The sequence below is a fragment of the Mandrillus leucophaeus genome, unplaced genomic scaffold (assembly GCF_000951045.1).
Source record: "Mandrillus leucophaeus isolate KB7577 unplaced genomic scaffold, Mleu.le_1.0 Scaffold123, whole genome shotgun sequence".
Classification (NCBI taxonomy): domain Eukaryota; kingdom Metazoa; phylum Chordata; class Mammalia; order Primates; family Cercopithecidae; genus Mandrillus; species Mandrillus leucophaeus.
The window spans coordinates 4,040,367-4,054,166 of record NW_012100654.1 but is presented as its reverse complement, the minus strand read 5'-3'; the positions used below and the strand labels follow the sequence as shown (position 1 = coordinate 4,054,166).

The window sequence follows — 13,800 nt, the reverse complement described above, 5'->3', positions numbered from 1 at the left end:
TGCAACCTCTACCTCCTGGGTTTAAGCGATTCTCCTGCCTCAGCCTTCCGAGTAGCTGGGGTTACAGGCATGCACCACCACGCCTGGCTAATTTTTGTATTTTTAGTAGAGACGGGGTTTCACCATGATGGCCAGTCTGGTCTCGAACTCCTGACCTCAGGTGATCCACCTGCCTCAGCCTCACAAAGTGCTGGGATTATAGGCATGAGCCCCCGCAGCCAGCCTCTGTCTGTCTTGATCAGCCCTTAGCCTCCTAGTTAGTCTCCTCCCTCCAGTTCTCACAGCCCATCTGTAGTAAGGCCCTCATCTGCTATTGGGAATTCCAAGTTACCTGGCTTATTTCTTAGGACACCAGCAGATTTTGCTGTCAACACCTTTATGAGGACTTCAGGTGATAAATGGTTCCCGACATTTGTGTCTTTCAGTGATGCAGAGAGTAGGAAATTGTGCAAGAAGATGAAAGTTGACCTGAGCCCGAAGGACAAAAAGGTCGAATTATTCCATTACCAGTAAGTACACATGGGCATTTCCAATTTCCAAGTAAGTGCCGAACGTTTTCATTGGTATTTCCAGTGAACAGCAATTTTTAGTTAGATTAATTTTATTTCAGAATGGTTTTCTTCCTGTGTTTACAATTGTTTCTTTAAAAAAATAAAATCCTGAACTGCATTCAAAAGCTGAACCTTATTAAGATGCTGCAGGAAACCAAAGGTATGTATCTTCACAACCATTCTTAAAGTTAACACATTTTTCTCCTCATTTGACAGGGATGGTGCATTTCATACTGAATATAACCGAGCTGTGACATTTAAGGTAAATTTACCTCCCTCATTCTCAGCAGAGGTGGAGTCTGAATGGACGCCCAAAGTCTGGCAGGTTTTCTCTCTGAGAAAAGAAAGGGCAGATTGCACAAATAGCTCTTCTGAATGACCTGAGAGATTCTTATCTCTAGAGCATATGTCAGCAGAATATCTGGAAAAGTTTGTAGCTCTTAACACAACAGATTAACCCAGCTTTGGAGATGGGTTTGTGAATGTATCAGCAGTTGTCCAGTGAGGCAGATGATGTCACCTCTCTCTCTGCCAAAGGCCTGGGCCTCCTTTTGCTGTAGCTTCAAAGTCCTCCCCTCATCTCTGCGGTAGCGGCCACCCTCAGGCTGGGTGGGACGTACGGTGCCCAGGTTAGCACAGGGTGTCACACATGGGCAGGTTGGCACCTTTGGCCTGATGCAGCTTGTTCCAGATGAGATATGGGTATCATTGAAGAGTTCTCTGCTATCAATCCAGTTTAGAAGTAGATGAAAAAGCATAAATGGAAAGAAATATAAAATCCTGTAATCTATACATGCTTCGTAACCACAAAGCAGCTGCCCCAGCCCTTAGTCCTCCTGAACTGCAACTTTCCTCCTTCAGGGTTAGGATTCCCTTCCTCCAACCTGTCTTCTGCTTTCTGGTCCTGTGTTGGCTGAAGCCATATATTTCTTCTGGTCCTGACATGTTTGAACTCACTTCCTAACCCTCCTGTTTCCCACACTTGGTTGGACCCTGTGCTCCTGTCTCTTCATCTGCCCCTCTTTCTCCATCTGTGTCTCTTCCATTTTTTTCCTATCTGTCCATCTGTCTGTGCAGCTGTCAGAGACCCTCTCCCTCTGCCCTTCCTTCTCCCTCTGTCTCTCCCCACCATCTCTCCAGGTCATTTCTTGCTTATCCACTAACACTCATTCTTTTTTTAAGTTGCTACAGCGTTCACCTTATATAGGGACTCAGCCTGATTACTCATCACCTTAACACCTACTTAGACACTTAGAAAGTTCTTCCAACTACAGTTGCTCAGCCCTTCTTATTCTGTGTTAAGACGTCAACCAAAGTTATTGGAGAGAACACACGTTCCCCAGGAACAAGATTTAATTGGGTGGGATGGGGGAAGCGCTTATGCAATGATGGAGAGAAGGCTAGGGTTTTGTTTTATTATTGGAGGCTGTGTATATTTTATGTTTAACTGAGACCTCTGAGGAATCCATCTTAGGCTTATGGAGCAGGGAGTTCTGAGCAGCTACTCAAAACTGTGGTAGCAGAGAAGCAGCAAGGAGCCCAGGCGGCCCCAGCATGCCACTGGGTGTCTGGGTGGGAGAGGCAGAATCCTGGCTTCGCCCCACCTCTTACAAAGATCAGGTGTGTGAGGTCGGCATTCTCTTGACCTTCCCGTGATTTTGGCATCAACAAGGTGAAGAAGTGACTGAGCATTGTACGGGGCCAGAGTCTTCAGTTTCATATGGCACTGTTAGTCCCGGCACCCCCAGCAGGACTGGGGCAGAGTCCCTGGAGTTCTCCAGGGCAGAGGGAAGGGGACAGGATGGTTCCCTGACTGCTGATGGCTTCTGCTTTTTCAGCTTGAGACAGCTGAGATCAGAGCCCACCTTAGTCACTGATTAACTTTCCTGGGACCCTGACTCCAGAGAGACGGAGGAGCCCCCAATAGGAGGGGCCCATGGCCTGCAGGCCCATATTCTGGCTGTGGTTTTTGTCAACCCACATGGTTGGGCAGAAGCCTGGTCACAGATGCTGTGCCACGGCATCTAGAGAGGTCACAGGCCAGATAAGTGAGAACTTATCTCCCCATTGGCAAAGAATAGGAAACCCCCTTTAAGCTGCCCTTTCCTTGTTCACACATACTCCCCAAATCCTTACTGTAGAAGTGGTGAGGGCCAGAGGTGCCTGGCAGTCTGCATTCAGATGACTCACTGATGACCTCAGGGCCCAGTAGCTGTGAGCCAGGATCACAGCCGGGAAGGTGTCCTGAAGGCCAGATGCAGTGTCAGGCGGTGCCTGGGACTCAGAGCACCCAGAATAGGACAGTTGAGGGTGGGCTTCCAGGTACTGCTCCCCACAGACTTTCCCCATGAGGTCTTGTCCAGTTAGATCAACTCGGAGAGAACCTATGGGTGGGGTTATTCAGCTTCAGTTAAATGAGAATAATCCTCACCTGAAAAGCAAGGTTGTGTGTACCGACATGTCAGTTGTCACATTAAAAGGTCATTTCTCTCCTTTTTCCATCCACTGCTGTCTTTTCTTGGCCACCCTCAGACTGGATGGGACCTCAGGCTGAGGTGGAGATGGGGGCGGGGGGCTGGGCATGGGGCCAGGAGCCCCCCAGAGCAGCAGTTCTTAACTTGTTCTGGGGTCCTGATCCCACTGAGCACCTGCTGAACACAGACCTCCCTGAAACAGTGTGTGTGCATACAGTCAAAGTCAATGTTTTCACATGAGCCTGGGGTTTCACTGACTCCTGAAGTCCCTCGTGCACCCTAGATTAAGAACCCTGCACCGGGTATTTCTGGAACCCCAGGCAGGTGGGCGCCTACCAGCATCTTTCTCACATGGCCTCGTGGACAGGTGCCTCTGCAGCTGTGGGTGAGTGTGGGTGTCGGGAAGATCCTGCCAATTCCATAGTTCCTTAGGTTGTCATGGCAAAGCTTTGACAAGGGACCGAGAAAGGGTGGATCCGCCTTTTGCTGTGGCAGAAATGGCTGTTCTCTTGCCAGGAGGCGTTTCACAGCTCCACTTGGGCAGGCAGGAAGCACTACCTGAATGAAATCCTATGAAGTCTTGGCTGTCTCCCATTCTCCCGTAGTAGTTCTTTCCAAATAGAGTTTCCAGAAATGATAAGCCTTTCTAAGGTCCTCTCCGTGTGTGACCGGTGGATGGGCTGAATGCCTACCCTTATTATTATAGAAGGGCACCTCCCTTTCTCATCTCAGGCCGCACACACACACAAACACACACACTCTCAGTTCAGCGTCTGCTCGCTGGAGCGTGGTCAAAGTTGACAGAAGTAACAGAATCTGACTGGGGTCTGGTACCTGATCCTGGCTTTCACAGACTTTGAGCACCGTCTCTGAGTGACTGAGGGGGAAGGGAATGCTGCTTCTGCCCTGAACCGATGAGAGTGGCAGGGGGGTACGGAGGAGGGTGGAAGGACAGTGCCCCTCTTCCCTGCCCCTGTACGTCTTCCCCAAAGGGAGTAGAGATTTGAGTCATTGTACACATAACAAAGGCCAGCAAAGCCCTTTATCTGTAAGAACTTTGTCAGATCTTCAATCCAGGCAGTCTAGAAGAGGGGCCCAGGAAGAGAAGTATAGCCACAAGGGTGAGGCCACATTGGTGCTCACCCTGCCCTGGGGGCTTCCCAGCCTGGACCCCACTTATTCACATATAGTGGAGGATAATCAGGATTTAATCCACTCCAAAACCAGTTTAGATCATGAAATACCAAGCAGGTCGTAAGTAGGCATGATGATCTGCTTATGGGATGACAGTTTTAGTGGCTGCAGGAATGTGGAAATGTCTCCTTTGGACGAGACTGAGACCATTATTCCATTAGTCAGAAAGACTTCTTGGAGGAGATGAGATTTAGTAGAAGCACTAGTATGTCTCTGGTTTGAATAAGCCAACTCATTGTCTCAAATTTTCTTTTTTTTGTCTATGAAGATGCATAGTAGGCATGGACCACCTGACTGGAGTGGGCAAGGTGTCTTGTAATTGAAAAAGCCTGGTGGGAGTGGTGGAGGTGCATTTTTGGGGCACTTATCCATGATGTCAGTGGACAGTGGAAATAACACACCCTCAAAGCTTATGCCACATGCAGTCCTGAACCCAGCACCTGGTGTGCCCAGGTCTCCAGGCAGGGAAACAGGACAGGTTCCTGATTCCCCCACCTCCCTCTTTTCAGGGCTAAAATGCATTTTCTCTTCTCTCTTTTTTTCCTCAGTCCATAGTGGCTTTTTTGAAGGATCCAAAAGGGCCCCCACTGTGGGAGGAAGATCCTGGAGCCAAAGATGTTGTCCACCTTGACAGTGAAAAGGTAATGTATTCCTGTCAGTTCTGATGGGTGCTGGAATCTTCCCTAGTACTAGGGCCTCCCAAAGAAAGGAGCCCAACGAACTGAGAAATGGGACTATTCCAGGATCACTTGTACTTTCCTCTAGGGAAGCGAGGCCAGGACCCTAATATTTGACTCCCCTTCCCAGCTCCATCTTGTAACCAGTGGCGATCACACGTTGCCTGAGAATTTTCTCCATTCTTCACCTTCCTTATTTAATGTATTTGAACACGTTTAGATTTTCCATACATTAATATAGGTTTAAATGTTCTCTCTCTATTGTGTAATCCAGATGTTGCTAGGATTGGCTTTACATCTTGTTTTTTGTTTTGTTTTTTCTAAAGAATAACCTTAGACATTTAGGTTAGATTTCCAGAGACTTGAGGCAGATCTCTATAATTCTGGATCATTCTATAGCTTTCAACCAATTATTTACCCTCTTATGCTTTGATTTCCAAATTTGGCCAGGGGTGGAGATAGAAGGGTAGATCTAGATTATAGTCTTTGTTAGTTCTTAAGTATTTAACAAAAGCTATGACAGGCTGGTTGTGGTGGCAGGTGCTTGTGGTCCTAGCTACTCAGGAGGCTGAGGCAGGAGGATCGCTTGAGCTTAGGCGTTCAAGGGTAGCCTGGTCAACGTAGTGAGACCCCATCTCTAAAAATATAAAGAATGCAAAAGCTGTGACACACATTGCCCCTCCGTCCACAGCCTGCCCACCTGACCTGAATGTGCATCTTTAGCCATGTGCATCCGTGTTTGTATGATGCCTTCACTTAGGATGGGCAAGAATTTCTCTGTGATTGTCCAGATGGTCTGTGAGTCAAGCAGTGCTTTCTGTAGATGGAGGGAGAAGGTTCATTCCTATCTCGATAAAATAAAACATAGCTTTCATCTTTCTCTTCCTCCTCTCCCTTTTCCTTTAAAATTGTTGACTCTTTTTTGTTGTTGTTTTTAGAGACAGGGTCTGGCTCTGTCACCCAGGTTGGAGGAGTACAGTATTGTGATCATAGCTCACTGTAACCTTGAATTCCTGGGCTCAAGCAATCCTCCTGCTTCAGCCTCCTAAGTAAGTGGGACTACAGGCGCATGCCACCATGCCTGGCTAGTTTTTAATTTTTTATTTACGCCTGTAATCTCAGTACTTTGGGAGGTGGAGACGGGTGGATCACTTGAGGTCAGGAGTTCAAGACCAGCCCGACCAACATAGTGAAACCCCACGTCTACTAAATTACAAAAATTAACCGGGCGTGGTGGCGCATGCCTGTAATCCCAGCTACTCGGGAGGCCAAGGTACGAGAATTGCTTGAACTCCAGAAGCAGAGGCTGTAGTGAACCAAGATCATGCTACTGCACCCCAGCCTGGGTGGCAGAGTGAGACTCTGTCTCAACAACAAAAAAAAGACATCTTCAAGATGACAATACTGGCTCTTTGTATCCCAGAAAATGTTGTGCCCAGCCCTTAATTTGAATCACCACTGATCCACTTGGTTGGCCTACAATGATGATACATTTTATCTTCCTCCAGAAGGTTAAAAAAAAGGCATCATTTTCTTTTGCGCCAACAAGCATTAAGAGTACAGTCAATAGGCAAGTTACAGAGGCCCATGCCTGTAATACCAGCACTTTGGGAGGCTAAGGTAGGAAGATTGCTTGAGGCCAGGAGTTCAAGACCAGTTTGGGCAACATAGTGATAGCCACCACGCCGGACCCACATGTTTTTTAAAAAGACATCTTTAAGGCCGGGCACAGTGGCTCACGCCTGTAATTCCAGCACTTTGGGAGGCCGAGGAGGGTGGATCACAAGGTCAGGAATTCGAGACCAGCCTGGTCAACATGGTGAAACCCCGTCTCTACTAAAGATACAAAAAATTAGCCAGGCGTGATGGCACGTGCCTGTAATCCCAGCTACTTGGGAGACTGAGGCAGGAGAATTGCTTGAATCTGAGAGGCGGAGGTTGCAGTGAGCCAAGATCATGCCATTGCCTCCAGTCTGGGTGACAGGGCGAGACTCCTTCTCAAAAAAAAAATAAGAGGGGCAAGTGCCAGGAGAGAATGGCACACGTGCCTAGAACCATGGAAATACCAACAGCCTAAACGGAGAGCTGCTCCTGTGAGGATGAATGTTGAGAGTTCCTCTGGAAAGTGATTGCCTGGTGCCTTCCTCCCCCAGATACAACGTCCTAACCTTCCTCAGGTTGTTCTTCTGTAACTGTAGGAATATCAAGCGGAAATATTTCTTTCACACCTGTAGCGAATCCTCTCATTCCGCTTTGTGCTCTTTTCTCTCCTATGGAAATAAGAAGTATAGCTGGTTGTCTGCTAATAGAATGTCCACATAAGTAATGAAAAATTCCAAATTCAAGTTTGAATTGCTGATTCAATTTGTAGGCTTGGAATTTCATACTTTGTGAAGGTAATTAAGCATCTTTGAATGTAATATCTGTTACTACTCAGGATATGAAACCAAATTGCTATAGGCTCAATAAAAATCTCTTCTCGGATCTTTTACTAGCTTTTATCTCCAGAAATTCCAGAAGACAATTTTAGAAGTGTTTGCATCCTGTACCTCTAGTTAGGGTTAAATATCTTGGTTACTAATTTTGTTTGGAAATTAGTGCAAACAAAATTTGTTTGAAAATTAGTGCCTTAACCCTCTCTCTAGTTATGGAAACGAGGGTAAACTTTTCCAGAAATTATTCTAGTGTTTTGGATATCCACAAAAATTTAAACTTTTTTTAATCTAACTGAAAAATTTTAAGTTAATGCACATTGTTGAAAATTTAGAAAATACACCTTCAGCATAAAGAAAAAAAATAAATCACCCCATACCTTTACATTGAGAGAGATGCCTGCTGATATTTTTGTAGTCTTCCAGGCTTTCAAGGTAATGTGTACATAATGTTTTTACTCACAAAGATGTCATTACATTTTATATGCTGTTTTGTAACTTGCTTCCCCCCGCTTTAGTGCACCGTGCACATCTGATTGTGACATTAAACACTCCTCTTTATCAGCTTTAATGAAGCAGTAGTATCCCATTGTGCTGGATGTGCCATCATTTATTTACCTAATGCCTTCTTGCTGCCAGAAAGCTGCATTATGAAATTTTCTTATTTTCCTTATTATTCAAAAGAGAAAACCCTCTCATTTTCTTCCGTAAAATGTGGTTGAGCAACTTACTTTAATCAAAATATGCTCTTATCATCGTGCATCACTGCAGTCCTTGGTAGAGCTGCTTTTTCCCATCCATCATTGGCTCTCGTTGGAAGAAAAGTCTGTCTACCCTGTTCACACACTCAAGTCTTTACATGAGCACTGTGTGGCCGTTTGTCTTTTTGCCTTTATTGTATGTATCTAACAAATCATTATGTATTGCTTAATAACATGCCCGGCACTGTTCTAAGGGTTTTACAAATCCATTTTGCCTGTAACCTCCTGGAGGGTGGAGCAGGCCCCCTCCTTCTGCCCTGTGTGCTCCGTGGACTCCTGGGGACAAGGATGGTGGTGGCAGGGCTGGAGCCTGGGAAGAGATTAGCAAGAGATTAGTGGGTATGGGTTAACCCCTCTTCCCACAGTGAGCGGATCCCCATCTGGCCAAGTCGGGCACACATGAAAACAGCCATCCGCACCACAACAAAACCGCTGTGTAAGTCACAGGAAGGGGCAGCCTATTCAACAACCCCATGGGACAAAAGCCGCTCTTTGCCATCTTTGAACTGTTCAGGTGGAACTGAAAGGAAAGCCAGCAGCCTGGACCTCACGACTCCCTCTCACCAGGTGGCCAAAGCCATTTGTTAGCTTGAGGCCTCAGTTTTCCCATCTGTAATACATGAGGGCGATGGTGGTCTCAAATAGATCATCTCTGTGGTTCTTCCAGCTCCTGACCTGCCGCGGCTCTGCCCCCACCTGCAAATCAGCTGCCAGCGTGTACTTTCTGAAGTGCTCATTCCCGCTCCCCTCCCCATCCCTACCCTTCACCCCACTGTATGCAGAAGGGTCAGGGAGGGGGTCTCATCCTGTTATTGTGTTGTGTGTGAGCTGCTGGTATTCTCTTTTTGTGCCTCAGGACTTCAGACGGCTCCTGAAGAAGGAAGAGAAACCGCTCCTCATCATGTTTTATGCCCCCTGTGAGTAAACTTTCTCCCTTGGGCCAGAGCTAGTTGTTTAGTCTCTTTGTGGGAAGGAGGCGGGTGGGGGCTGCGGGCGGGGGCTGCGGGCGGGGTTGGGGGGACTAGCCCGGGTGCCTTGCTTAGAATGCTGGAACTCATCTCTCCATCTGCTCCTCTTTTCCTTCATCTTTGCCTTTTCATCTGGCTCCTCCCCTCCTGCTGTCCGCCAGAATCTGTGTCCACTAGAATCTGTGTCCTCTGTCTCCACTAGAATCTGTGTCCTTCTACCCTCTTTATGCAGAGCTCCACCCTGTCTGGTCAGCTCCACCTTCCCCAGCCATGTCCCGTTTCCTGCTGGTGGTGCCATGCCTCAGTGCCGGTCACCCTGTGGCTGTTCTCCACCCCTCAGGCATGGCGTCATGGTCCAGAGCCTGGCCTACCTCTGGGGGCAGCAGCTCGTCTAGCTCTGACTCCTGCATCCTCTGCTGGCATCCTCTGCAGGTGCTACCTGGGAGGATCGGGGAACCAGGAGCAGAGAGAAATGGGTTCCAGGATTTGGGCTTCGTCCCTGTATGAGGCAGGAGGATGTGGAAATGGCAGGAGGATCTTTCAGATGACAGCCCGAACATGTGGCTTTGAATCCCAGCTGTGCCACCAGCAAGCCGGGTGAACTTGACCAAGTCCTTCACCTCGCTAGGTCTCCGTTTCCACATCTGTAAGAGAAGGGACTGGATCACAGTAGTGGCTTTCAAATTTTTTGATTGAATTTCACAGAATTAAAAACGTTTTATATTGCAACTCAGTATTAGAAGTATGTGTAAATTATATGCAAATAAGCTGAAACAAAAGTTTCGCAAAACCACTCTTGCCCTTACTAGTGCCATCTGTTGTTTACCAGATGTAATGCCTACTATTTTCTGTTCTGTTTTATTTAAAAATTATTGGTTATTCCTACTGCTTCATAACTCTCTGACAAGGGGTCACCAAATTATGGCTGACGGGCCAGCTGCCTCTTTTTGTAAAGGTTTATTAGAACCCAGCCATGGCCATACATTGATGTGGTGTCTGTGGGTGCTCACGATCTATACCAGCAGAGTTGAGTACTTGTAACAGAGACAGTGTGACCTGCAGAGCCTCAAATATTCACTGTCTGGCACCTCCACATTCTAATGGGTCCCAACTCACAGACTGAAAATAACCCTGGGTTTGAGCCTGGCAAGGCCCTTTGTGCTGCCCCTCTGTGAGCTGCATCGGCCCTTCATGAAGCCAGCAGCGTCATTGTCTCCCTGAAGGCTGTGGTGACAGAGGGGCTGTATATGATGCAAGGCAGGTGTGCCCAGGTGTGTGTGTGGCTCAGGAGGGTGTCATAGGCTCTGGTTTGTCATAGCAAACCAGAGTTCTGTTTGCTCATGAAAGCCCATCTCGAATCCCACTTCCTGAGTTATTTAAGCAAAGGTTCCTCCCATCTGTGCTCTGGGGATGACGCCCCCTGCCAGATGCCCCTCTGTGGCACTCTGGTGGTTCTGCCTGACTTGAGCCAGTAGTTTATTCGCCATAACAGCAGCCTTTCCCCAGCCTGTGTTTTGTTTGTTTGTTTGTTTGTTTTTTGAGATAGATCCTTGCTCTGTTGCCCAGGCTGGAATGCAGTGGTGCCATCTCAGCTCACTGCAACCTCCGCCCCCCGGGTTCAAATGATTCTCCTACCTCAGCCTCCCAAGTAGCTGGGACTACAGGTGCCCATGACGCCCAGCTAATTTTTTTATTTTTTGTAGAGATGGGGTTTTGCCATGTTGGTCAGGCTGGTCTCGAACTCCTGACCTCAGGTGATCCACCCACCTCGGCTTCCCAAAGTGCTGGAATTATAGGCGTGAGCCACCGTGTCCAGCCCTCCCAGCCCTGTTTTGATTGCTGGGTGTCCTCCAGTCTCAGCCTCCTCCCCAGGCCTCCTCGCTGGCCCCAGGGCTGTGCTCGCCTTTAGGAGAAGGCCCTGGTGTCTTACCTGCTGTAGATCCAGCTCTGCCCTGAATGGTAGCTACTTTAACCCTCTTTATTGATGTTCATTAGTTGGTTTCACCCCTTTTTGTTTCTTCTTGGAGGAATATTATTAGCTACCCAGCTGTGAATTGCTTTAGGAATTATCCTTGTCCACACAGGTCCTAGAGGATGGGCCTCCTTTGGTGTATCTTAAAGTCCTTCGGAACTCAACACATTGATTAAATGAAGCTGTAAAATGGAGTGTATGTCAACATGCAGCACGTGCCACAAGACAGCAGCCAGGTGTAACCAGGCAGGTCTCAGTGTGATGCCATTAGTCATTTAGAAGTGGTGCACTGGCAGTTTGCACCTGCATGCTGTGCCCTCTCCCGCCACGCACCCAGGCTGTGTGGCAGTGTGCTCATCCCACCCTTCACAACAGAGATGCGAGCACAGTTATCATCTTTACAGAAGAGAAAGCTGGGGCAGGGGAAGTTAGGTACCTCACAGAGTCACAAAGCTTATTGGTGGTCGGGGAGGGAGGAGAAAACTCGGAGGTTAGGTTAAACTTTTGGTAGAGGGTCAGATTGGTTGGACTCCTAGGTCCCAAGGAACCTCAGGACTCTTTTTTTGATTATGCACATGTGTATGTTTTTTCACAAAATGAAACAAGCTTGTGCTTTTAGCACACTAGTCTAATCAAGTCTTCATGGCATCAACATTCAGCTGATTCCTGGGATACACAGCAGTTCCCTAACTGGGACGTCTGTTAGGACTCTGTGACCCTTTGGTCACACGTGGGGTGAATGGGCCCAAAGGCAGTGGGAACCTGCGGTGGTGACAAGGAACCTGGCTCCCCAGGTTTGCTTTCTGAATTAATGATACAGAAAGGCTGACTACTCTGACTTTTGGGGTTTGAGAGTGATAGTCTTACCTCTCCCCCTGCCTCCCAGTGGAATCAGCTAGAAGATAAACTCAGGAATCACAGGGCCAGCTCTATTTTTGGTAAAGTTAAATTGGAAACTGGCTTGGCCTGTGGTTTCCTACTCCTCCTCCATCACCTTTCCCCCACCAATAACCTCCACCCAGCACCGCTGGCCCTGCCCACTGGGACAGCTGGCCGACTTATCCCCGTTTCAGGGTGGTGTTGCTGCAGGCTGCAAACAGCAGCACAGGAAGAGAGAGGCCCCACTGTGGAGACAGATAGTAAATAGAGTTCTTGATAGATGAGTGTGGCCCAGTGGGCGTCAGACTCAAGTCACTGAGCGAAGAATGAGTGAAAGGCTGCAGGTGTCCCCCGCTTATTTTCCTTCCTGGGGAGTGGAGCGACATCCTCTTCCCTCACTGGAAGTGTTTCCCCCACCACGGACCGGGAAGCACGTTCTCAGGCCTGGCGTTGAACTAAGATGTCTCTGCAGGCACTGAATGTTCCCCAGCTCTATCTAACACCTGCGGGGCACCTATCCCCACTGCACAGATAGGGAAGCCAAGCCAAGCCACTTGCCCAGGATCACCCAGCCAGCAGGAGTTATGGGGAGATGCAGACCTCGGTCTTGACCTCGTTCTTCCCAGAGCTGAGCTCCTTCCTCTGCACCACCTGCAGCCTCCTGTTTTTCTACCCGTTGCATTTCTCCCAGAGCATTGTTCCTGCTTCTGTTCTCCTCTCTCTGAATCCCCACAGTGGGAACAATGCCCCTGACAAGTGTCATATTCCTTCCTTCATGCTGCTGGTGGTGTTCGCATTGAGGTGGCAGGTCCCGAGGAGAGGTGCCTCTTATCTTCTGAGGGCAGATTCGGCAGGCTCCCACTGCAGGCTGGCCTCGAAACAGCCCCTTCTCTCCTGCCAGGACTGATGGCAGAACTTAAGCCCAGGGTTCACGTACTGGGGTGTGTGTGAGTCCACCTGTCAGGAATGTCAGGAGGGGGCTGTGGGGCATTTTTGGAGCCTCATGGCCAAATGTCCTGTGTCTGCATCTTGTCCGATAGGCTTGGTGCTGGGGAGGTTCTGGTGACCCAGAAGGAATGTTGGCCTTCTGGTTTCACAGCCTGTCTAGGCGTCAGCTAAGCATGGATTGGAGCTAGGCTGCCTGTCGCCACATGGACCCTGTGCCCGCTGTGCCAAGCTGAGATCAGCCTGACACATGGTTCCAGGCAGCTTTGGTTCTGTGGTCTTCAGATGCATCTGAAGCCTTGTTTTGTAGCAGAGAGGTGGTCAGAAAGGGTAATAGCCTGGCACTTCAGAATCCCTGCTGTCTGAAGAAACTGCTCATGTCCTGTGGGATCAGTGCTGAAACATGGTCTGCTCTGGTTTAAGGGAAGGAGTTTAAGGTCACTCTGATGTTTTAGTGGATGTTTGGGACCTGGCCTTCCTGGTCGCTTGAGCCCAGGAGTTCAAGGGCCCCTATCAAGGCTGCGGGTCTTCACCACTAGGAGAGGAGTGTGACCATGGTAGATCACAGAGCCCTGGAGGGCTGAGCCAAGGCCGTCGCAGACAGAATCCTTTGCTATCAGAGCTGGAAGGGGCCTGAGGTTGTGTGGTCCAGCCCCCCTCATCTGCCAGAAGAAACAGCCCAGGGAGAGGGAGTGACTTCTCCAAGGCCTTCAGCAAGTTGAGCGAAGATCAGCGTCCGCGTGGCATCCCGATTCCTGGCCCGTCACTCTTCCCACGGGCCAGAGCCAGCACTGTTCACGGTCAGCCTGCCTCTGGTCATTGCTTAATTATCCTTGTTAATGAAAGAGAAAGGAGGCATGGACATTCCAAAAGTGATTGTATTCGTGGTCACACGTTTTTCTTCATGATGGCGTTTGACTCTGGCTCATTTGCAGCCCTGCCTGGGC

At 48.7% G+C, this 13,800-nt stretch overlaps 1 protein-coding gene across 1 annotated transcript in view; it reads left to right on the top strand.

Moving 5' to 3' along the window:
• The window catches only part of PDIA5 (protein disulfide isomerase family A, member 5), a 92,812-nt gene that overhangs the window by 35,315 nt on the left and 43,697 nt on the right, over positions 1–13,800 (top strand). The window contains exons 4-7 of the mRNA XM_011971557.1: positions 426–509; positions 768–813; positions 4,768–4,860; positions 8,946–9,006. Of these exons, the coding sequence (XP_011826947.1) occupies positions 426–509; positions 768–813; positions 4,768–4,860; positions 8,946–9,006 (284 nt within the window). The remainder of the gene's footprint in view (positions 1–425; positions 510–767; positions 814–4,767; positions 4,861–8,945; positions 9,007–13,800) is intronic.